This window comes from Terrapene carolina, unplaced genomic scaffold (genome assembly GCF_002925995.2).
Source record: "Terrapene carolina triunguis isolate 2854851 unplaced genomic scaffold, T_m_triunguis-2.0 Scaffold374, whole genome shotgun sequence".
Lineage (NCBI taxonomy): Eukaryota > Metazoa > Chordata > Testudines > Emydidae > Terrapene > Terrapene triunguis.
In genome coordinates, this window is record NW_020664725.1 from 10,858,947 (window position 1) to 10,884,743 (window position 25,797).

The window sequence follows — 25,797 nt, forward strand, 5'->3', positions numbered from 1 at the left end:
GAACGTGGCTAACACGGTCTGAACGTGTGGTTGGCTGTGCATGTTTTCCTAAGGCTTGCAGGTTATAATTACTAACCCTGCTCTCAGATATAAGACCCCTGTCTGCACTGGACTGGGAATCTGTGCAGCGAATGTGCTCACATATGGCTTCAAGTCAGCCATAGTATAGAGAAGGGCCTATGATATCAGATTATCAAGAACTCAATGGATATGGTCATGGGAGGCAGCACGGTCTAGTGGATAGACACGGGACTGGCATTCAGGAGACCCGAATTCTGTTTGCAGTTCTGCCACTGGACTGCAGGGTAGCCTTAAGCAAGCTACGTCACTGCTCGGTGCCTCAGATTCCCTAATGGTAAAATAGGGATAATGATACTGATCTCCTTTGTTAAAACACTGAAATCTACAAATAAAAAACGCTATCCATCTCTCTCTCTCTATAAAGTGATTGCAGTCCTCCCCATGGTGACCACTCGGTATCCTAGGGGAAGGCAATGCTGTTAATACTCAAAATAAGACTGAGCTGGGGTAGGAGGGGTTAATGATCCTCTCTGCTCACCACAGTTTGCTTCATCAGAGTAATCCCCACAATCATCCATCCCATCACATTTCCACACCAAACTGATGCACACGCCATTCTGGCACTGGAAGTTGAACTGGTCGCAGGTCCGGTGAAACTCTGGGTCTTGGGCTAAAAAGGACAAAGCGAAGTTAAAAAAATAAAAAGTCAAATGCAACTGTTCTTTCTGAGAGCTTTAGTACAAAGGCGAAGGGCTCAGAGCGTGGCTAGCTGTGGGGAGGGGAGGGCCGGGCACAGAGAATCCAGCTTGCCTCATTGCAGAATGCACAGAGGCAGCCAAGATCCTGGTTCCTTGTGCATCTGGCCTGCAAGGACTGGCACTGCTTCACCTAGACAATGCTGCTAGCAACCTGTAAGAGATGGAGCAGCTTTCCGGCCAGGCAGATGGAATGGGGCTGACGCACAGGAAGCACCCGCTGCAGCTTTACAAAGAGTTGAAGCATATTCCTTATACAGCAGCAAGACATCAAACAAACACTAACTGCCTAGCGTTTAGAAGAAACATCCTCTGCAGGCAGAATAGCCCATAAATGTCTGTTATGGGCTTCCCTGCACCTTCCTCTGAAGCTTCTGGCACTGGCCACTGGAGGAGAGGATACAGTATTAGATGGAGCACTGGTCCCGTCTGGCAGTCCCTATGTTCACACACTCCTCCAGCTGGGTGGCATTACACGGACTCAGCTGGAATGGTCTGCGGGGGAGGATGCGTGCACCCACTGGCCCCAAAGCAGCCGCTGGCTGTAAAAGCCAGGTTAGAGTCCTATGGGCCAAAAGCCCAGCTTTGTCAAACACGCTGGTGAAACAACTGGTCGTATTAGACTTGGACTATAAGCATCCCACGGATAAAACGTAATTGCTTGGATTTTGGTGGCAGCGCTCGCGAAACAGCAACCAACAGAAACCAGGATTTTTAATGTCAACAAAGTGCTACTCAGATCATTAACATCCAGAACGGGCCTGATTTAAAGGAACATACAAGTGGCTTGGTATGTCATTGACACAGTCCAGGAATGACACATTAAACCCCTAAAGACGCTTATTTATTCCCTTCTGGCATCTCTTCAGAGCGGTGTTGCCTAGTGGATGGAACATTGGACTGGGGCGGGGCTCTGCAGACCAGGGTTTCTAGTCCCAGTTTTGCCACTGGCCTGCTGGGTGATGTGGGGCAAGTTATTTCACTGTCCAGTGCCTTCGTTCCCGCCATGAGGATAATGGTACTGACCTTTGTAAAGTGCTTTGAGATCTACTGATGAAAAGCGCTAGGTATTAGGTAACTGCTAGGTTATTGGTATTACTGACACACTTACAGCATCCAGCATAGTTGGCATCTTCATCCGAGCCATCCCGACACTGCACAATGCCGTCACACACCATGGAGTGGAACAAACACTGCTGCCGGTTCTTACACACAAAGTCCATGTAGCGCGTGCACAGAGGGTCTGGGGGAATCAAAAGGGATTGCAGGGGGGATGACAGCATTTCAGTGCATGGCAGTAAGAAACGTTTGTACAATGCCTAGCACAATGCGATCCTGGTCTGTGACTAGGCTCCTACGTGCTATGGTAATACAAATAACACATAATAACAACGCTGTACACAAAGTTATTTTGTTGTTTGATCTGTGTACTTAACCACCCTCTCTGGCTTACAGAGAGTCAAATACAGTGGCTAGATCTTATCAAGCGCTGGATAATTCTGATGACCAACAGTACAAGCTATGCAGCTATTCAGGCTTATCTTGTGTCATGTGTCAGGGTGAAAGCGATAGGCAGTAGGTATCAAGAAGGAATCGCCTGCCACCCTGTCTATAGAGCTACGTAGGTGGCTGCAGGGCCGGCTTTAGGAAGTGCGGGGCCCGATTCGAATACCCGGCGGCGGTCCGGGTCTTCAGAGGCACTTCGGTGGCGGGTCCTTCCCTCGCTCCGGGTCTTCCGCGGCACTGAAGGACCCGCTGCCGAAATGCCGAAGACCCAGACCGCTGCCGGATGAGTAACAAAATTAAAAAGGTGCCTAAGTTAGGCGCTCTTCTTTAGGGCGCGGGGCCCTCTTAGGCGCAGGCGTGGTGCCCTCTTAGGCTTGGTCTACACTAACCCCCCAATTCGAACTAAGGTACACAACTTCAGCTATGTGAATAACGTAGCTGAAGTTCGAAGTACCTTAGAGCAGGCAGGCTCTCCCGTCGACTCCGCGGTACTCCTCTCGCCGAGCAGGAGTACCGCAGTCGACGGCGAGCACTTCCGAGTTCAACTTATCGCGTCCAGACACGACGCGATAAGTCGAACCCAGAAGTTCGATTGCTTGCCGCCAAACTAGTGGCTGGGTATAGACGTACCCTTAGGCGCGGGGCCCGATTTGGGGGAATCAGCCTAAACCCGGCCCTGGGTGGCTGTGTACATTATAAAGGGGGCTTTTGCTTTCCTTTGAAGCATGAGGTGTTCATCCCTGTTCCAGACGGGATGTGCTATTCAACTGACCCATCTGGTGCTGCAAATTCCGAGTCCCTGTGCGTACCCACCGCAGTGCTGTTCGTCAGAGCCATCGGAGCAGTCACGCAGCCCATCACAGTGCTTGCTATTTGGGATGCAGGTTCCATTCGGACACTGGAAACCGTTGCACTTTTTTTCTAAAATTCATTTGAAAAAGCAGCCTTAGGTATGGAAAAATTTCAACCCATAGGAACGGAATTAGAGTTTGGTTCTGTTTGTTAGTCCGGAGTGGCCGAATCCCAGGGGCACTCGACAAACCCCAGAATCAGCTGCACCCTTTGTCCATAGAGTCTGTTTAGATTGGAGGCTCTTTGGGGCAGGGACTGCGCATGCAAAGGGGCCCTGGTCTTGGGTGGGTGCCACAATAAACCAATCAATAATGATGTGGTTTTAGGGCTCCCCGAGTTTGCTGCTGTTCTGTTGCATCCGTTTAAGAGCGACAGAGCTAGTTTCCATTCCATAAGACGATAGGCCAATGATTTAGAAAATAACCACTGTAATTCCCCCCACCCCTCAGGCGAGACGAGAGCTCTCACCACACTTGACAGGGTCCTCATCGGAGCCATCCTGGCAGTCGGCGTCGCCATCGCATGCCCACCGCTGGGGAATGCAATGCCCATTGTGGCACTGGAAACTGGAAGCTTCGCATGTATGGTATACTGCTGAAAACAAATAGAAAAAAAGAAAGCATTTACAGACTCATTGATTTCAAGAGGCATTGAACTGGGCTCCATGTAAATAAACCACCATTCTTTTCTTTTGTTAAGTTTATTTGTGACACGTTTAAATATATGTTCACATACATACTATTATTAATAATTATTATTTGTACTGTGGTAGCATCTAGGAGCCAGAGTCACCGGCCAGGACTCCATTGTGCTAGGCACTCTACATGTTGATTTATCGTCCTCTAATGGGTGTCAGGGCTCCAGGGTTCTATTTGGCCGGCCTACTGACTTGCTCTGGGATCCTGAGCACGTCATCTTGTCCTCTTGTGCCTCAGTTTCCCCACCTGTAGAATGGGGACAGTACTTACCAACCTACTGTACCTCATAAGGTTGACTATGGAGGTTAACGAATGTTTCTAAAGCTCTCTGAGATCTCTGGAGTCAGCCCTTTCTTATCGTTTCAGTCCTTTGGGTCAGCTGGCAAAGGTAATGATGTCTGGCCCTTGCTGGAACAGCAACTGACAAACCTTGGTGAGCTGGCACCCCTCCTTATATATGGGGGATACCACCAGAAGGGTTTTGAGCACTGTTGCCATCTGCTGGCAAGGAGGATCTGCACACAAGTGTCTGACTTGGCACTGAGTGTCAAAAAAGAGAACTTGTTTGTATTTTAGGTTCTCAAAAAGAACAGGAGTACTTGTGGCACAGTACTCCTGTTCTTTTTGCGGATACAGACTAACACGGCTGCTACTCTGAAATAGGTTCTCAAAGTTATTCTTAACTATACTTAGGATGGGATTTTCAAAGCTTCCTAGGAGACTTAGACACCCAATTCCCAGTGGATATCAATGGAACTTGGGCACCCACCTCCCTTAGGCTCCCACTTTGAAAATCTCCACCTAAAATATATATTTTTTAAATAAGTCATTTTGGAGCCTAATTTATATGCCGTACCTCTTCAAATAAAAAAACCACACTAACATGAGAGAATACTCTTCATTATCTAGAAAAAGAGCAACATTTAATTAAATTGCATGCTACTACATTTTAGCCTAGCTAGTGACATGCACTTCCAGATATTTTAAAATACTACAGTCGTCTGGTACTAATATTCTATTAGGTATTCACTGTGAAATGTAATTATTTTAGATAAGAGCAATAAATGCAGCCAGCTAAGTTAGACATGTTTCTCAAATAATTGTGATTCTTATCGATAATTTCAACTTTAAGCTTAAAAAACCAATACACTTTTTGAAGTAGGTTCACTTCTTCCTCTGGTAATTCTCGCTCAGAAAGTCATGAGAGATCAGCGATACCAATATATATCTCCTTTCACACCCACACACTTGGAATACCAACTACTGGAATCCCCAAGCTAAACAATTCCAACCATATGTACCTGAAGCTGATGAAATTCTGTAATGGATTTAGTAATTACATACATCCAGATTCTGTGGTTATGGTTTAAGCATAACTCCCATTGATATAAAAGGGAGTTCCCTCAAGTAAGTTCTCCAGAACTTGATCCAGAACCAGGACATTTATTGTTTAAAAATATATATGTTTGGAAAACTGCATTTAAACACTGAGGAATTTACACTGCATAACTTTAAGGACAGAAGAGACCATTCTCATCATCAAATCTGACCTCCTGCATAACCAGATTAGAGACCCTCACTCAGTAATTTCTGCATCTAACCTATAGCTTCTATTTGGGTTAGGGCATATCTTTTAGAAAGACAGCTCGTCTTGATTTAAAGATGTCAAGTGATGGAGAATCCACCACATCTCTAAATAAGATAATTAGCCTCCGTGACACTGCACCCCATATCCTTCATAGTGATAGGTCATAATCATATAATAAAATAATTATGCTGTATTTTATGCGAGATAAGTCATGTGAGATGTCATTGGAAAAGTTATGATTTGCTGAATGTGATTATCCTATTTATACGCATGTATCATTTTTGTATCTGAAGTTATGAATATTGACTATGTAACTATTTCAAATATAGTTACACCTGGGTAATGCCCACTAGACAAGATGCTTTCAGTCTAAATAGTGGGTGGGGAAGGGCCTATTCAGGGCAATGGGCCATTAAGAAAAAACAATAGTCCTTAGGAGAAGCTTATCTCCCACCTGGGGAGCCTCCCCAAAAATGGTACTGACAGCCTCTGAGTAATGGCTGCTATGACTCTACAGGGACATGTGATGAGACCGTATGTCTCTGGACTCCATCTTGGGATGTCAGTATTTTCCCACAGACTGGTCTGGGAACCAAGCTTTGGGAACAAAGGGTTCCCACCATATGCAAAAGCTATATAAGGTAGGGAGTGACATCATCTGGGGTTCTTCACTCCCCACACAAGGAAACTCCTGGAAACACCTGAGAAACAAAGACTGAACTGGGGGAAGTGTTAGACCCAGGCTAAAGGGATTTCTAGCCTGTGAATGAAACACCTGGGGATTCCAAGCTGTAAAGCAAGTGCAGCTTGCCCCTTAAGAATCTGCAGCCTGCTTGTATCATCTCTTAGGGTGAGAATCTGCTAATTCATATCCAATCTATTCAGTATATTAAGCTTAGCTCGCGTTTTTTGTGTATTTGCTAGGTAATCTGCTTTGATCTGTTTGCTATCACTTATTATCACTTAAAATCTGTCCTTTGTAGTTAATAGACTTATTTTTGCTTTATCTAAACCAGTGAGTTGGAGTGAAGTGTGTGGGAACCATAACTCAGGTGCAAAGGTTGTTGCATATTCCTCTCCACATTGAGGGAGGGGATGAATTTTATGAGCTTATGCTGTACAGTTCCCTGTGCAGTGCAAGACGGTATAATTTTGACGGGGTGTGTGCCTGGGGAGCTGGGAGTTGTTTTAGCTGTAGCCTTCCTATGCAGGGGCTGGTCAGAGAGCCTGCATGTAACTGCAGCTAGGTGTGTCCCTACCTGTATGTATGCTAGTGAAAGTGCACGCTGGAGGGCTTGTCACAGCAGTACAATGTAAGAGGGAGCCCAGGCTGGTGGGTCAGGAGGGCTCAGTTCCAGGTGCCACCCCGGGGGGAACCTGCCACGGCCTCCCTCAAAAGTTTTCACCTTGTTTCTAGTCTGAATTTGTCTAGCTTCAACTTCCAACCACCAAATGTCATTACACCTTTTTCTGCTAGATTAAATAGCCTTCACCAATCGGAATTCTCTTCACTGTGTAGATACTTGAAGACTGTTTAACTGAAAATATCAGAGCAGATGTAATGTATGTAAAGTGTGGACTCTTCTCACTTATATCCACTAGTGTAAATTCTGTTGTCATCACTGGGTTGGCTCCAGTGTATGAGTAGAGAATCAGGTCCACTAACTCAAGGCCTGATGTATAACCAGTGTCAATCCGGAGTGACTCTATTTTCTCCAGCTGAGTTGCACTGGTGTAAATCAGTTGTCAGTGAAAGGGGAATCAGGTCCTTAGCGCATGACTCTGCATAAGTTACATCCTCTTTATAGCTCAACAGCCCCAGCTGGAATGCTAGATAAAGAGGCAAGGCCATGCTGAAGGCCAGTCGCTATTGGAGTCGAGCATCCCTTCTCTTAGATAAATCGTTTAGAAATTGCAAAGAAAATCCTTCTTTTCTGCAATGTGTTTTACTGTGACAAAACAATCAGAGTCCAAGCTGTAAAATTAGGTCAGTGCACACCCGGGCTATTTTCAGTCTGTACATGTTGTAACCACTGAACACTTTTCAGGGAGAAGTATTCTTCTTAGTTAACATCTTGATCTTCAGGACCAATGGGTACAATTATGCCTCCTTATTTTGCAGATCTTCAAAGGTAGGGCAAGCCTGTTTCTATAGCAGGCCATGTGGTAATACATTTTTTTAAGCAAGTTTTGAAGCACTGTCAGGTGTAAACGGCACTACAGATGAATGACCTCAACGTTGATTTGATTCCATCAGTGCAATCTTGCAAATATAAGCAAAAATGAATCACTGCGCACATCAAAAAACAGTCAGCACTTTCAGAAACGCAGCGATTAAGTTGCTAAAATCAACAGATCGTAAGCTAGATGCTTATTCTCTCAGGAATATGATCTTATTAGTTTCCTGGCCCGATTTGTACATGCTGGGTTCACCCACAGCTCCAACTGACAGGTTGTTCAGCACCTGTGAAAAACAGGACATGTAGCAACATGTTTGTGGGGCTTTATGCAAAAAGGGCATTCGCTGGTGAGAGGTTTTTATTTTTAATAATTTCAAAAAAAAAATTCCCCTATTTATAAGCCTGCAGAAATTTAAAACCAAAATTTATTTCCCTGAAATTATTTTCTCTATTGCTTGCATTTGCCCTGGTTTGTTATTGTAGGGTCACTCATAAGTATTGGGCTCCTACCACGGTTTGAGTTTTAGACAGTATTTCATATGCACAAAACGATCCATAGTTTGTCAATAAATATTAAGAAGGTAAAAAGGGGAGATGATCAACATTTTCTGTCTGCCAACTAACCTGGAGCATGTGTTAAATGCAGGAGAGTATTGTAAGGGTACGGTAGGCACTTCAGATAAGAAGAGAGATGATTCAGGGCTAAGGCTCTCACTGCATTCTTCGTTCATGCTAGCACAAATACTTAACAGGCACCTTATTTTCAAATCACATTAACGTGCTCATCTTCAAACACCCTTGCAAGGCAGGTGACTATTATCCCCCTTTTACAGATGAGGAAATTGAGGCATGGAAGTTAAACCATTTAGTCAAGGTCTCACTGCAAGTTACTGTCAGCACTGGGATTAGAAATTGGTTCTCACTCCACGCTCAATCCACTAGCCCAGGGGTAGGCAACCTATGGCACGCGTGCCAAAGGCGGCACGCGAGCTGATTTTCAGTGGCACTCACACTGCCCGGGTCCTGGCCACCGGTCCAGGGGGCTCTGCATTATAATTTAATTTTAAATGAAGCTTCTTAAACATTTTTAAAACCTTATTTTCTTTACATACAACAATAGTTTAGTTATATATTATAGACTTATAGAAAGAGACCTTCTAAAAACATTAAAATGTATTACTGGCATGTGAAACCTTAAATTAGAGTGAATAAATGAAGACTCGGCACACCACTTCTGAAAGGTTGCCGACCCCTGCACTAGCCCATGTTGCTGCTACATTAGGATCTAGTACAGTGGTTTTCAAATAGTGGGTCAAGAGTTCGTTTTAATGGGGTTGCCAGGCCAGGCATTAGACTCCCTGCTGCCCGGGGCTGAAGCCAAAGCCCAAACAACTTAGTTTTGTGGGGTCCCTTGTGGCCCCCTGATTCTGGACTCTAGAATCTAGAGTAACACAGGGCACTGGGATCATGTAGTCATTTTTGTTGTCAGAAGTGGGTCGCAGTGCAATGAAGTCTGAGAACTGCTGATCTAGTCCAAAGCCCACGTGTATCTTTCCATTGACTTCAGTCAGTGCTGGCTCAGTCCTTTAGTTGCTTCAGTGTTTCCATCTTACCGTCTATGCCATGGCCAATCAGGATTTCCCTGCAGTAGCCACTAGCACAAAATACATTAGCAATAGGGCAATGGAAGATTCAGTCTCATGAAACAGAAGGGTTCAACTGACACCTTCCTGCGCAGCATGTGTTCTTCTGCTTAGAGCTATCCTAATGCAAACCCTTTAAAAACACAGCAGCTGATAGCTAGCAATGAGCAAGTCCAGCAGAGGATTCTCGATCACATCCCAACGCTTACCAGTGCAGTTCGCTTCATCTGACCAGTCCCTGCAGTCGTTATCGCCGTCACACATCCAAGAAAGACGAATGCACATCCCCGAGCTGCAGCTGAATTCATCACTTCTACATTGGTGAGCTTCTACAAACAAGGCACCCAAAGTTCAGATGGGGTGATTGGGGGTGGGGATTGAACACACGCTGTTGACTTAGAAGAAAGAACTGCCATTTCATTATTGGCAGCCTAAGCAGCTCAGAAAATTTGTTCTGGTCTTGAAAGTATTTTTAGTGCATTGTTTCTAGCCCTGAAAGATCAAAAGCTACCACGTCACTCTGATTCCCACTTTCTGTTCTTGCCGTGGATTTAACAGTCTGCCGCTCAGGAACTATTAGCCTTAGAGGTTGACGGCCTCACTCACAACCCATTCAAGACGCTGGGAGCTGCAGATGCTCAGCTGCCTTTGAAAATCAGGCCAGAATCTCCTTTGAAATTAGGGATTCTGAGCTCCTTAGGCAGTGCTGCAATGAACTGGCTAGTGTGTGCCTTCACCACTGCCCTCTGCTGGATGGAGGTGGAACTGCTCGACACTGCGCCATACAGCCTAGACTGCACACAACTAATGGGAGACTCCCCGTTCGGTTAGGAGCCTGTGCTGTTAATGAAGGAGGCTGAGTCCTAACCCTGCTATTATTGTGCTCATGACGTGCAGCACAGGGACAGCCATGAACCTGCTACATGGCCAAAGATTTCTTACCAGTATGAAGCAACTGGGGGAGGGTGAAGGGGAACCTACTGCCGCAGCACTTGAATTTGTAGCCCCGGTGGCTTTAGGAGATACCAGATCTTGGAGCTGTCTACCCTGTCTGGGTGCCTCAAGGCAGCTGTGTTTTCACCCTGCTCCAAGATCGAACACACCAAGTCTCGGAAGCTGCATGAGTACAATTTTCAATCCCTGCTTGATTATTTTTGTTTTATGGCAGATGCGCATGGCAGGTGAGGGGAGCTGGGAACATCTGATATCAGAGCCTCCGTGCCAGCTCAAGGCGTGACGCCTCGGGTGGGGTGGATATGGGCTGTCATTGCACTCGATTGCTCCTTTGTCCTTTGCATCTCACCCCCTCCCCTGGATCATTTCTGCACTAGCTGCCTGACTGCATCCAGGGAGGGGCTAGCAAGCCCTGGACAGTGCGCAAGGTGGGTCCCCTTCAGTGCTCTCCTGAGAGCCAGAGATGCTGCCTTGCCCTGCCTCCATCCGGGCAGGCTCACCCCCTGCCTGGTGGAGAGAACAGTGATATTCTTCCTAAGGGGGGGGAAGGGAAAGGACATCCAACTGAGACAAACAGCTCGCTCCTTATCACGCTTACCGCAGTGGCTTTCATCACTGTTATCTCCACAGTCGTCCTCCAGGTCACATTTATAGGACAGCGGGATGCAGGTCCCCGAGCCCTGGCAGCGGAACTGAGTCTCGCTATCACAGACTGTTGTGGCTAAAACAAGGCGGGGGGGGGGGAGAGAAGAGAGAGGTTTCAAGGCCACCAATTAAATAATTCCTTCCGTGACCCAAACTCACATGTTAAAATAAAAGCAAGGGGAATCAAATGGAGGGAAAGAGCTTCCTCAGAGCTATTCTTGCTACAGATTCTGGCTGTGCTGGATGAATTTCTCCTGGTTCAGGGCAGGAAGGGCTTAATGGTCTGACCTGGAGATGGGACTGAAACCAGTGCCACACTGCAATACCAAGCCTGGAGAAAGTGCCCTCCAGCCGGAGAGAAAAAAAGATGAGGAATCATGGCTGGCTTGGCCTGACTGGGGGGGCACTTGAGTCTAAGCAGCCATCAGTCAGGAACCTTAGGAGCAGCTAAGCCTAGGGACATGTTTTGGCCTGGACTTTGTCTTATTGTTCAGTTGCTTGGCATTCGGACCCAAATCCAGGTCCTAACTTTGAACCTGGCCCTGTTTCTGTAATGGGCTGAGCCACACCTCTATGACTTGGGGACAGCTTGGCCAGATGGCTGTTTCTTCCCTTCACTGGGCTCTTTGTCTGATTTTCATTCAGAGGATGGCCTTCTCCTTGAATGTATCTGAACTAGCTTCATTAGGATATCCCACGCCACGAGGGCTTGTAGGAAGGGTGGAAAGACCATATTCATTATTACTAATCCCTTCTCCATCACTAGTTGAAGCATTTTGCTCCCCAGCCAGGCTTGATAAATGATTACCGATCAGGACACACACACAAAGTGACCACAGAAGGACACTTACGGCAATTCTTCTCATCGCTCATGTCTCCGCAATCGTTATCGTTGTCACACTGCCAAATGCTGTTGATGCAATTCCCGTTGAAGCATCTATACTGGTTAGGCAGACAGGTGTTATCTAGTGCCCAGCGTGTGTTTAAAAAAAACAAACCAACAAGCTACAATTAGGCACAGCACCATGATCTTTGCTCTTTCTAAGCTTTACGCTCCAGGTCAAGAGGTAAAGTCAAGCTGACCTATCTCCCAACCAAGGAATTTATTGTTTTTCAGGATTAAATAGCAGCAGGAGTTAAACAGGGTTTTACCTTCCTTGATGCAGGTGGTATTCTTCATCACGTATCCATGTGGACAATCACACTTCACTTCCCCTGATGGGAGCACGCTGCTGGAGACTCCCTCAGGACACTTGCAGCTTCTGCTGTTGTTTGATTTGGGCAAACACAACAAACTGCAAGGCTTGGTGATGCAGGCATTCTGCCCTGTTGGGAGGGAACAAAGTAACTAGCTGGCACTGCAGTACAGGGCCGGGAACCTGACACTACATCTCCGGTCATCCCCTTGATTCAGGCTGCTACGCAGGCTCTCGGGGCACCTGGGTGTCAGCTTCACTTGGCTATGTATTGAGTCTGGGCTTGGGAGATGCCAAGCACCCTCCACTCCCAGTGACTTCAATGGGGCTTGAATGCACACTCAGTGCCACACTAGATCAGGCCCTTCGATCCTAGTGAGAAGTGGTTTACAGATTAATAAGTAAACAGGATACACCGCGCAGATCCCCCGCTGCCTTATATAGTCGTGAAATATGAATAATTAAAGGGAGAGTTTTTTCCCCTCCTCAAATGAGATGGCGAAGTCAAACCACGCTCTTTGGGACAGAAAACATATTTTTATTTTGTTTGTACAGCGCCTAGCACGAAGGGGTCTTGGTCTACAATGGAGGCTTCTAGCCACTGCTACAATACAAATAAATAGTAACTAATAATAAACCAACACTGAGACTGCAGTGCTCTCTCTCTCTCTGCATCAAGCTTGGGGAAGATTTAATTTAATTCCCTAGAACTCAAGTTTCAACTCGGGCTTGGGACCACCCTCCATTTCTTAAGAGCTACATGGGAAGAGTCATAGAGCTTAAGACCAGAAGGAACCACCAAATCGTGAAGTATGACCTCCTGCATATCACAGGCCACCAAAGCTACCTACGACAAACACACTAAACTCAACAGCGAAAATGGGACTGAAGGATTACAGCCCACAGGTGCCTAGACTATTATGTGTCACAGACAGAGAATAGGAGTGACCAAGGTGCACCTATGCCTGAGGACCCTGCAATGGCAGGAAACTGACTGAGATAAACCCAGATGATTCTGGCAAGCAATCCATGCCCCTTGCGGTCCCTTCTAACCCTATGATTCTATGATTCATGCTGCAGAGAGAAGGCAAAACACCTTACAGAGGGTCCCAAAACTTTTTCCTGTCATGACAAGTTGCGGCAGCCTGGAAAGGGTTGAGAAGCACCGTCCTGGAGACCTTTTTGAAGGCAACCCCAGAAAGCATTACCTTCCAAAGGCTCGCTAATAAACCTCATTAAATAATCAGAGCGGAAGGAGGGGCTTCCCATCAGCAGCTTCCATGCTAACAAGAGCATTTCAGAACACAGCAACCTAAGGGCTAGTTAATCGGCACTTAACAGCCTCCTTCTGATCAGGCTGAGCACTTGTTTTCTTAAACACAACTGAACAGCCTTTTGTTTCAGAAGGATCAGATGAAGTCCACAGCATCTCCTGGAAACTAGGAGGTCAGTGACTTTCTGTTTGGGTGGGCTCATTTTAAGATGCTACTTTACATTCATTCTAAGCCATTTGGAGGCCTCTCAGTTACAGGCCTATCAAATCTATGGCTCCGAACTCTAAATATTCGTGCTACCGTTTCATCTAAAGACAGTTCACTCTCAAAGCCCATTCAGTCCCTGACCTCTCCGCTTGGAACTCCAGCAATGCCAGTGGTTTTCTAATGAGTGCACACCTGCCCTTTAGCCTGAGACCCAACAATTCCTTTCACGGAGGTCACTAAGGAGCTATCGGATGGTAACAACTGCTACCTAACCAGACCTGAACTGGACTCAAACCAGCGACCTCGAGGTGACAGAGAGATTTTAGGAGTTTAAAGCGGACGTGTGATAAAGAGATCGCGATGTACATCTATCATGCTGAAATTTACCGACAGCAAGCACCATTCACAAAAGACAGACAACGTTTAGTACTATGGCTGAGAGCTGCGAAGTCTCCTAAGGAATTTGGATGTATTGCGCCCCAGTCTCCAAAGTCCAGGCTAGTGCTGTAACCACTGGGCTCAAAAAAATTGAGGAAGGATGGCCCAGTGGTTACAGCACTAGCCTGGACTTTGGAGACTGGGGCGCAATTCCCTGCTTTGCCAGCCCCCCGTGAGTGATTTCTCTCCCTCACTTCTTCATCTGTACAATGGTATAACAGCACTTCCCTACCTCGGGGTGTTCTGGGAATAAAATACATTAAAGACGGTGAGGCACTCAGATACTATAATGATGGGGGGCCATACAAGCAGTTAAGATAGACAAACTCCCAAATCCCATTCAATAGGAATTAAGCAGCCAAACACCCTCGCTGGCTTTTGAAAATCTCAGCCTACAGTCTACTTAGAAAAGGTCTTTACACACACTCCACATTACCTGTTGTCTTTCCTCTGTAGAAGATTTTCATATCCATGATCCCATTTAATCGGCCAACTAAAATCTCCATTCTCGACCCACTGTATTTAGATGCTCTAAAAATACTCAGCTGCGACCAATCATTCCAGTAGATTTCATTCTGAAACATAAGCTTTGTTCCTTAGTCCATGCTTTGGTGGAGACAGGCAAATATTATGACCTCTGCAAACTTATTCTTTTCCAAATTCAGGATTTGAAGGAGGATCTACAGATCAGGAACTCCCGGTTAATCCTGATTTTTTTTCATCAAACTAGCCAATGCAGAAGACCAATTTCATAAAGTCAGTTTCAACCGAAAACCGAGGGTCATTTTTTGCATAGACGCTGCCTGTGCCGCTAAGGTTTCATATACCGCTAATACCACTTTGCACTTATATATTGCTCTTCAGGTGGCTTCAAAGCGCTCTGCAAGGCTAGGTCAGTGTCACTACCCCATGTTATAGATGGTAAAGTAGGATTGTATTGGGGTTCAGTGATTTTCCCAATGGAGTCACAAAGTGAGTCAACAGCAGGGTCTGGAACAGAACCCAGGTCTTCTGACCCCCAGCTCCTACTTGCTCATGTCTGTTTATATGGACAGAACAGTACAAACAAGAATTAGTAAGGCACAGATATGAAGCTGGGTTCAGATAAGCAGACAGACAGGCAGGCATCTGAGACATTAGCCAAAGGTTATCCAGACTACTGCGGCTCTCAAACCTACGAATCTCAGGAGAACAGGATTGTCAGAATGTTTCTTAAGCCCAAAGGAAAGAAGCTAACAAAGGCTTAAAACTGGACCTGTGCAGAACCTGAAACAAAAGCCATGTGTGTGCGTTAAGGCTGCAAACCTTTTGGTGAACTGGGTCAGAGTTCATGGTGAGCTTGGGGCCACTCAACACAGCTCAGCGTTTATCGCAGATTGGGCTGAGCCCCTATATCTACTATACTTATCTCCACACGCACTGTATAAATACCTTAAATACAGCAATAGCATAGGGATGAGGAAGACTATCCAGTATCACAGATCTCTGCATCCCATTGAAATCAATCCTCTCGATTCTATCCATATAGGCTTCTGTCCAATAGATCCAGTGATCATCCACAGAAATGCCATTTGGCCATCTCACTCCCTCAGAGACAATGCAACTGGCCGACGAACCATCCATATCGCTTCTGTAAATGCCAGGTCTAGAGTCTCCCCAGTCTGTCCAGAACATCAACCTGATTATGTCCATAAGCAGAGTTAATTTAAAATAATAATACAAGGCCTCATCTAAACAGGTGTCCACACAAAACCGTGAACTCCACTCTTTAAATCGTATCTCGCAGAAAGAGTATGTCTTTTTAACAGGAACTCAATGGAATTCAATGGACTGCACTTGGCAGGGGGAATATCAAGGCTCCAGGACTGTATTTAAATATCACATGAACCACACGTAAAGCAGTGATTCAGCAGACAGTCAGTTTCTAAGAGGTCAACTTCTCACATATTAGCACAGTTACATCCACTGAAGAGACCAGCGCTCTGCCTCCTCTGCTGCATAACCAGTGGCAGCTATGGAGGTTCTTACCAAGGGAAGATGGAAAATTGCTCCCAATCTCCATCGAATTGAAGCCCAGTTACCCGGATCATAGTATTTAGGTGAGAAAGAGCCATGCAGGAAAACACCTTTCAAAACAGCAAATGGAGGAGCGCACTACTTTGATCTTGTATGAATTTAGTACTGATGAAAAGTGCTGGATTGGCTTGGTTGATTTTAATACAAATTAACACGACTATTCACAGATAAGTCCTACTCACCCTTCTTTAGGCACCAAAGCTAGGGCTCTGGGTCGTTCGAGTACAGAGGAATTCAGAACAGTAAATCGCAAGTCTCCATCTGGGTTGGAAACCTAGCACAAGATGTAGCGGGTATGGGTTTTGTTTGCAATATGAAGAACAATTGCATTGTTTAAAATTAAATGAAATTCTGTAGCATTTAATTACAACCATATAGCAAATGACAGTTCAATGCATACATACTTGACAAACAGTTATCTTAAGGCAAGTGATAAAAGTTTATGGGCTTCATTTACTTATGTAATTTCCACACTGCTGAACAAATTGCTTACTGCCGTAATGCCCTATGTGCAGCTAATCCTATCCCGCCACATTACAGAGAGGAAATTGTTCCATTTAATGCAGCTCAAATAACCTGTTGCAGGTAAATTACTTGACAAATGTATCCCTTATGTTCGCCAGCCGCTCACAACTTGTCCTTAATTTTGATGAGTGTGTTTGTTATTGGGCTGTAGCTGAAGAACCGCTTATGCAAGCAAATTTGAGCCTATGGGCTCTGCTGGGAACTCTTCATTTGAACCATTTGTAGTCTATAATTTGTCACCAATCATAAACCACATGATATTGTTTCTGCTCACTGTCTGGATGAGTATAACTTTTAACTAGGAGAAAGAGGAAGAGTGAGTAACGGCAGAACAAGAAGCAATGGTCTCAAGTTGCAGTGGGGGAGCTCTAGGTTGGATATTAGGAAACACTATTTCACTAGGAGGGTGGTGAAGCACTGGAATGGGTTACCTAGGGAGGTGGTGGAATCTCCCTCCTTAGAGGTTTTTAAGGCCCGGCTTGACAAAGCCCTGGCTGGGATGATTTAGTTGGGGTTGGTCCTGCTTTGAGCAGGGGGGGTTGGACTAGATGACCTCCTGAGGTCTCTTCCAACCCTAATCTTCTATGATTCTATTCAAGTGAGGCACAAAATTTGGGGGGAGTAAGCTTTTGTGACAACGTTCGTGCATCTTTCACGGTTCACCGCTATTTTCCTGAAGGAACCAGCAGTTCTCCAAATACAGGTGAACAACAACAGAGCAAACTTGCCATGTTTATTTATGAGCATACTGTGAATCCCTTTTTGGACCATTCAGCCTGCCCTGAACGTGTCATATGGATCTGAAGGTGTTATATGGATCTGAAAGTGTCAAACTGATTTACAGTGTAAGCCCTCTTCCATCATCATCATCATCATCATAGCAAATCCTAACGGGATGTAGTCTCCTTGCAGATCGAGCACCAAGCAGATCGATCTTTACCTAGGTTCATAAGACAATCTGGCTGGATATCCAGTCTATGTCCCTCACTAGCGATCTTACTGCAGCTTTTGGCGCCTACATGATTACTGATGGTGGAGCGGCATTCCTTGGGAAATGCATTTTGTAATTCACTGATCTTCCATCTTAAATACAAAAGGCTGAATCCTACTCTGCCTTATGCATGAGTAGTGGCAATAAGCCCTTGGATGAGAAGGCTGAATGGCCTTACCGCCCCTAATATGTCAGCCAACATCCAGGAATGGGGACTCACAGCTACACATGGTGCAACGGACTGAAGGCCTGGTAAAGACAAAGCAACACGGCTACAGCTACCTGCTGTCATGAAGATCGGTTGCAGACATACCTCAATTTTTGGAATACCAGCATTCACCCAGTAAAGCAACTGACTGAGAGGTTCAAAGGCCAACGCTTCCACTGTTTCTAGGCCAGTGCTAATGATTATCTCCTGTCCAGAGCTGCCGTTTAGACAAAGACGCTAAAACAAACAAACAAATAGAAAACTCTAAGCATCAAGGTTAGTGCACTCAGCTGTTTGAGGTGGGGAATTAGCAAAGGAGCCACTAATGAGAAAAACCTAACAGCCGTATTTGCATTGCAAAGCATATCTATTACAGCTCCCCTGAGATACATCCATTTCTGGGATGGAGGGGAGGCCAGGAGATAAACAGGTGTCCAGCACAAGAGAGGGAATAGGAGAAATTTTTGGCTAAAGGGGAAAATACTCCTCTTGTGATATGTGCCATCTTTCATTTCCATTCATAGCAGAAGATAGGTGCTACGGCTGTATTTTTCATTAATAATAAGAATGCTTAGCTCTTATACAGGGCTTCTCATCAACAAACCTCTAAGCACTCAACAAAGGAGGTCAGTTTCATTCTCTCCACTTTACAGATGGGTAAATTGAGGCACGGGAACGTGAAGCAATTTACCTAAGGTCACCCAGCAGGCCAGTAGCAGGACTAGTATTCCAGTCTCCTGAATCCCAGTCCACTGCTCTGTCCACGAGGCTATTATATCACACAAGGTATTCGCTCTTCTAGGAAAACATCCCAGAGCACTGTGCTAGGCAGGGACTGCCCAGAACCCCGCTCACCTGGATAATGTCAAGCGTCACATCCGCCCAGTACAAACAGTTGTGGTCGTAATCAAAGTCCAGAGCCACTGCCCCTCGCAATCCAGTCAGAGGCAACTCCTCGCTGATTCCAGAAGAGAGATCGTACCGGTGGATGGAGTAGCGCGTGGCATACAGAATAAACTCATTCTCTTCTAGAGGTACAGAGAAATATTTATGTAGAAGCCTTTTCCCGTGAGTTCCCTTGGGGATAAGGTGAACAAATGGGTCTTCTTCATTTCTGACCAAAACCACACAGTTAGGACCTTATCATAAATGAGAATCAGGCCCTTGTTTTTGGAGAGAGAAGATTTTAATTGGTGTTTGTCAGTAGCCAGAGATTTCTGTAACTCACATGCAAAAGTGAGAGGAAATCATTACCGCTATTATTTATTCGGGTCGGTGGAAAAAGAGGGTGGAAATTGCAAAAGTAGGTTTTGAAATTCCTTTCTTTTATTTACAATGTTATATTTTGTCAACATTAAAAAAAAAATGAACCAGCTGAAAACATTTGCCCAAAAGAAAAAAAACAAGTGCTTTCTCTGGAGCCTAAATGCATTTAATGTTTGTGAGCCATAAAAGTGACTAAGTCGATAGATCCCGATTGGAGTCTTCGGGGTCTAATGTAACATAAATACTTATCATGTAAGAATTTGGGGACCATCCGTCTGTTTTGTACAGTACCTAGCACAACGGGGTCCTGGCCCAGGACTGGGACTCCTAGGTACAGGAGTCTGTACCAAAATCCCAAACCAGGTGAGGTTTGCTCTTGTAGAGAACATTTCATGCCTCTCTGGGTATGTCTACACTACAGGATTAATCCGAATTTAGATAATTCGAATTTGGGAAACAGGTTGTATAAATTCGATTGTGCGCGGCCACACTAAGCACCTTAATTCGGTTTTTAACCACATTAATTCGGTGGTGTGCGGCCACACTACCCCATTAACTTAAACACAGTAATTCGGTGGTGTGCGTCCACACTAACCCTAATTCGAATTAACAAAATCGATTTAGGCTCTACTCCGTTCGTCGAGGTGGAGTACAGAAATCGATTTAAAGGGCCCTTTAATTCGAATTAACTGGCTCTGTAGTGTGGACGGGTGAAGGGTTAATTCGGATTAACGCTGCTAAATCCGAATTAATCCCGTAGTGTAGACCAGGCCTCTGATGACCACTCGGCCCTTCCCTAAAACACCAATCAGGCTGGGGGCTGGAGGGAGGGAAAAGAGTAGGGGATCTTGATTGACGCCAAGAGAATAACTCCCATTGATTTTGGCTTGCTTTGGCTCATGCGCTATCTGCTCCCTTGCAGATACCACTCCCCCTCTTGCTCTTGCACATTAATCACGTTGCGCATGACGCAAGATTCAATTAGGGCCTCTAATGAGCAGAATGCAAATTACGTTGGCAGCACATGGGTGAATGAGAAAAGGGATGGAGAGAGAGAATTCTTGCTCTATTTGTTCTGTTTTAATCTTATTCTACACCTACTACAGTATGAGTCAGGAAATCATGGAGGAGTTTGGTTCCCAATTATCACCTATTTTCATGTCTTCAGCTCCCCTCAGTGAGCAAAGGGTGTTCAGCACCTTGTGGAATTGAGCCCTGACTCTGACACCCAATCAAGTGGAGTTGGGGCATCTGAACTCCATGTCACTTAACAGTGTAAATTCAAACCTGCTCCCATGTCAGAAACTCTCACTGACTCCAATGCGAGCAAGATTAAACCCTCAAAAACTATGTAAGGGACCCAGAAGGAAGAAATGACTTTTTACATGCTCAGATATTTCAGCTGCAGTTCCATTACCTTTCTCAGATTTCTGAGAGCCTCGTGGGAATTTGTGGATATTTCCTAAACAGGCAGCCAAAGGAACACATACTTTGCTAGGAAGCCACCAGGATGTCAGTGCTCCCATGGAGACTTACCTGCTAGAGGGCATGGCACCAGCTCCCCTTCTAGCCGTGATTCAATGTCTCCTCCTGAACAGGTGTCACCAGAGATCTTGCGGTAGCTGGAATGTATATACACACACACATTCATTTCTTAAAGGAAAAAGCTAGCATACTCTCATGTGCAACCAGTGCAACCAACTGGTTCTCGTAGGATTTAGAATTAAGGGCGTTGTTAAACCACATTATATTGTGTACTCCATGGGTGCATTCCCCTTAATCATTTATTAATCTGATCCTTCTTTTAATACCATTCAAATAAATTTCATACACTTAGATTGTAAACTCCTCGGGGTAGGAACCCTCTTTTTGTTCTGCGTTCGTACAGCACCTAGCACCATGGGGTCTGACTTGGGGGCCCAAGGAACTACAGTAATGCAAATACATAATAATAATTTGAAAAGTCAAGTTTCTTGCCCATGTGCAGTACGTACCCTCTAGTCTTTCTATACGTCGAGCCAACGGGACAAGGCACAGGTGGGGAATATGGTTTCCCAGCAAATTCAGGATCAGGGACACAAACTTCTAATGATAAGTCATCGCTCAGTTTAAAACCAAAATCACTGAGGGTAGAGGGGGGAAAAAAGGAAATCCTGTCATGTTATATTGCTACTTTCATGTATTCTTTGCAACAGTGTTAGAAACACAAAGTGTTTGGGAAGACCATTAATTGTAACATTCAAATTAATAACAATGTTTTGAAATCAGACAGCAGCTTGTATCGAAAAACCTCAAAACATTTTATATGCATTAAGTAATTAAGCCTCACAATCACCAAATACATTAGGGCATGGGTGCCAGCACTGGACTGGGACTCCGGATACCCAACTCTGCCACAGGATTACTGGGGGATGTTGGGCAAGTCCATGTGCCTCAGTTTCCCAACTGTACAATGGGGATACAGTAGAACCTCAGAGTTACGAACACCAGAGTTAGGAACTGACCGGTCAACCACACACCTCACTTGGAACCGGAAGTACGCAATCAGGCAGCAGCAGAGACCCCACCCACCCAAAAAAGCAAATCCCGTAGAGTACTGTGATAAACATAAACTACTAAAAAAAATGGAAAGCAGCGTTTTTCTTCTTCATAGTAAAGTTTCCAAGTTGTATTAAGTTAATGGTCAGTTGTAAACTTTTGAAAGAACTATAACGTTTTGTTCAGAATTATGAACATTTCAGAGTTATGAACAATCTCCATTCCCAAGGTGTTTGTAATTCCAAGGTTCTACTGTAATGATGTTTACCTCCTTTGCGATCTATGGATAAAAAGTGCTAGATAAAAGTATCACTGTTACATTATTTTAATTTTACAGATGGGTAAACCGAGGCACAGACTGGTCAAGTGATCTGTCCAAGGTTACACGAGTTAATTGCAAAACTGGAAACCAATCCCGCAGTCCTTTATTCCCCTTCTGACCAGCTGTAACCAAATTCATCATTATTCCTTATTTAAGTGCCTAACAGGGAGCAGAACTCTTTATAAAAATCTGGCCCCTACCCAATAATTCACACATTAACGAATAACCTTTACATGTGATTGTCAAAGCAAAGCTCCTTTATCTTGACAGCTGTTTAGTTTCACTGAAGTCTAAATTAAAAATAAAATTACGTAGCAGTGCCAATCCTATCCCTCTGGTTAAATGGTCTCTTAGCTTTTCTATAGTAGCTCTCTGTCTTTGGAAATCATCCTCATCCATTTTAAGGGAGAAATAATGAGGTAATAATACTTTGCTTTTCTGCTGCACCTTTCAGAGTCTCTCAAAGTGCTTCAAAGACATGAATTAAACTTCTTGCCTCCTATTAATGAAATGATGTTTTCAGTCTATTTAGTCTGCTCTGCTATACAAACAGGCCATAGATACAAAGAGAGAAATAAATTGGATCTGCTTGTTTGCTCACTGTTGTTAGTTACTGATATTTATAACTGAATAACAACCCAGACTAAAGGGAATTAATTGGTACTTACCATTCAAAGTCTTCTCTTGTACATGAGCAGTTGGAGACCATAACTGGTCTATCAAAATCTTCCCCATTGAAGCAGGTCGCATGAGGAGTCCTCCTTTTGAAAACTGTCTTATGCCCCAGTAAGCACTCATTACCTCGCTCGTCGGAGGGTGACCACAGTTTGTAATCGTTTTCTGTGCAAGGGACGCCTATGATAAATGATATGCTTGGGTTAAATAAAAAAACTCACCATGACCTACATACCCAAGACTTGAGATTTAAAAAGAGGAGGCCTGATTTTCCTCTGTCCTTGTACCGGGAGTCGTCCTTTACCCCTGTGCAGAATGGGTGCAAGATGCTGGGGGGCTGAAGATGCTAACCACCTCTGGAAGCCAGTTGCTCTGCTAGCATTTTGCTCTTTGCACAGCTGCCAATAACCACACAAGGTGCAAAGCCGTGGAGAATGAGGCCTAATGTTTTGTCTTTTCAGGAGCATGAGTTATATCGTATGAACATGCAAATTCCCTGCCGCTTCTATCCCAAGAACAGCACCTCGGGGTAACCTCACTGATTCCCACATGCTCCTCCCCTCTCTCTGGGGTGCTGGGATTTCACAATATAAAGGGCTCCCAGAAGCCCATGCAGGGGATATGAGCACACTTTGTGTGCTGAAGAGCAGGCTCTTAAGCATGGATTTATGGACTGGAAGATCTATTGCTACATGGATTTTCTGAGGCTTCGCCCTACAGAGCAGGCGAGCAGGGGGAAGGAGCAACTCCCAGGTCTCAGTGCTCCGGTGGCACTCTGCAGTTTGCAGTGGGATTCCTCTCCACCATGCCCTGCCGAGTTCCCCAGATTCCAAGCCCAGTTTACAGGCCTGGTGCTGCGGGGAAAGAGTTGCATGTTAATACCTTTTATGCCTTGGGTTTAAAAGGGGGAATTGGCTACTCAAAGGCTGGCCAATGCAGCCTTTCCACTTCCCCCACGTTAACTGCTCAGTTCTGGACAAAGTTGGCAGTGGCTGAAATCCTCTTATGGAGCCAGTTTTCCCTCTCTTTCACACCAGGGGGAATCAGTGGAGCAGGACCCACATGCCCAAAACAAATAGAAAAAGAGACACTATTCCAATTCAAGGCGCACAGCGTAGGGAAGAGGGGAGACGTTCGGTGACAGAAGGCAATAAACGACTCCGAAGCAATGACAGTGCATTTGTGACGACTTACTTAAATGAAGTCAATCTGATCCCCACACAGATCCATTTATAACAAAACATCAAGGGAATCGGTTATAACTTTTAGTCAGGCAAATTCCTCTGCCAAGTGTAACTGTTCTTTGATTAAAATGCTGCTGCGCAATCAGAGCTGAAATTGGTTATAAAACATTCATTGGCCTGGCTTTCAGAAGTGGGTTGTTGGGGTGTTTTATTGTTGTTGTTTTCCCTTTTTAAAATCCTTCGATTACCTGAGAGGAGATTTTAGCTAGAGAGGAAAATGTCCTTGGCTGGCATTTCTGTCTAAAAACTCCACGAATGGACATTAAGGGACACAGAACCTGAGGAAGGGGAACAGTATCCCTAGCCTCTGTTTGTCAGAGGGTGGAGATGGATGGCAGGAGCGATCACTTGATCATTACCTGTTAGGTTCACTCCCTCTGGGGCACCTGGCATTGGCCACTGTCGGTAGACAGGATACTGGGCTGGATGGACCTTTGGTCTGACCCAGTAAGGCCGTTCTTATGTATCACTGAAGTTCCTGGCATCTGAAGGTGAGTCTCTCTCAGGGTATGTCTACACTGCAATGAAAGACCCGAGGCATGGGCTGCGGCTGGCCTGGGTCAGCTGACTCAGACTCACGGGACTATAAAACTTCAGTGTAGACTGTCAGGCTTGGGCTGAAACCTGGGATTTGAGACCCCGCGAAGGGGGGGTGGGTCTCAGAGCCCAGGCTCCAGCCCAACCCTAAATGTCTACACTGCTATTTTTAGCCCTGCAGCCCAAGCCCCGTGAGGCCGAGTCAGCTGACCCAGGCTCTGACATTTGGTGCCAAGGGTTTTTATTGCAGTGTAGACATACCCTTAGGCTCTGAGCCTGCCAAAAGGGCCGCGTGGGTGGAGCCCTCGAGCTTTGCAGAGCCCTGCTGAAGAGCTGACTTGCCTTTCAAAGAGGTGCTTGTGAAAATGTTATCGGAGATGACCAGGCTGCACTTCCTCTTTCTCCCTCTCCGCAGACAAGCAATGGGAGCCCATGAGTACATGAACTTTTAAAGGCCCTACCTGTCCCCAAATTAATATTCAATGGGAGAAGCTGCAGGGATCTGCTGCTTTTCAAGGACTGGACACCCCTGTGTTTGAAAAGCAAGGGGGTGGGATAAACAGACGCCGTACGGGCAAAGCTCTATGCCACAGGAATACGCCAGGTCCCTTACCGAGCACGTCAGTGGTGTTGATCTGCAGTATCAGCCAGCTGTGGCCGTTCTCTTTATAGGAGCCGAAGATGGTGAACACTGTGCTCTTCTCCCCTGGCTCAGTGAGAAGCCCATACACAAATACTGGTTTCTCTGAGAAAGTGAACGTTTTCCAGGTCTCCCCTTCATTTGTGCTGTACCTAGAGGGGGAGAGCCAAGGACAATGGGACTGCTGCAAATAAAATTCCTGGTGGCCTCCTCGTTGGGATTCATTTGCTCATTTCTAAACTTACACAAAACCAGGTCCTTTCAAAACCTTCCTATGGTCATGGTCATGACTAATAACACTTGGCTTTTCCATCCGTAGATCTCAAAGTGCTTTACAAAGAAAGATCAGCCCCCTGCTGCAGGTGGGGAAACTGAGGCACAACGCGATGTGACTTGCTCAAGGTCCGTGATAGAGCCAGGATTAGAAGCCAGATTTCCCGATTCCAAGTCTACCGGACCACACTTATCACAAAGCAGAAACAAGCAGCTGCATCATTTATCTGGACGATAGCTGGTTTTTATAGATACACATGCACACGTATGTCATAGGACAGTGACAGCTGCCTGCAACAATGTGGCTTGAAATTCTGTCCATGAGAAAAGCCAAAGCTCGTGAGAGTCTGTGCACAAAAGGAAGAACGTGGCAGAAGCTGATCTGTAGATGGCAGTTGGTTTCCCAACACCACAAATGTGAACCAGAACATATGAAAATTCCCTGCAGGGCTCTCTGACCTTTTTCAGAGAGACTGACCCTGAAGTGGCCAAGAGACATTGGTATGAGGCAGCACATGGGCTTCCTTGACACAGCAGTGATGCTC

The 25,797-nt window shown here is 45.4% G+C and overlaps 1 protein-coding gene across 2 annotated transcripts in view; it reads right to left on the reverse strand.

Moving 5' to 3' along the window:
- Window positions 1-25,797, reverse strand: part of SORL1 (sortilin related receptor 1) — a 98,673-nt gene that overhangs the window by 28,960 nt on the left and 43,916 nt on the right. Inside the window, exons 13-29 of one of the 2 annotated variants that reach the window (XM_024196660.3) lie at window positions 24,953-25,131; window positions 22,552-22,738; window positions 21,018-21,146; window positions 20,560-20,645; window positions 18,613-18,785; window positions 17,863-17,994; window positions 16,216-16,307; window positions 15,389-15,635; window positions 14,394-14,532; window positions 11,995-12,168; window positions 11,694-11,807; window positions 10,796-10,918; window positions 9,453-9,572; window positions 3,603-3,725; window positions 3,096-3,203; window positions 1,888-2,019; window positions 560-691 (exon numbers count right to left, since the gene is read on the reverse strand). In XM_024196660.3, the coding sequence (XP_024052428.2) occupies window positions 560-691; window positions 1,888-2,019; window positions 3,096-3,203; window positions 3,603-3,725; window positions 9,453-9,572; window positions 10,796-10,918; window positions 11,694-11,807; window positions 11,995-12,168; window positions 14,394-14,532; window positions 15,389-15,635; window positions 16,216-16,307; window positions 17,863-17,994; window positions 18,613-18,785; window positions 20,560-20,645; window positions 21,018-21,146; window positions 22,552-22,738; window positions 24,953-25,131 (2,390 nt within the window). Of the gene's footprint in view, window positions 1-559; window positions 692-1,887; window positions 2,020-3,095; window positions 3,204-3,602; window positions 3,729-9,452; window positions 9,573-10,795; window positions 10,919-11,693; window positions 11,808-11,994; window positions 12,169-14,393; window positions 14,533-15,388; window positions 15,636-16,215; window positions 16,308-17,862; window positions 17,995-18,612; window positions 18,786-20,559; window positions 20,646-21,017; window positions 21,147-22,551; window positions 22,739-24,952; window positions 25,132-25,797 lie in introns of both variants that reach the window. The other variant, XM_024196659.3, reaches the window with a different exon arrangement.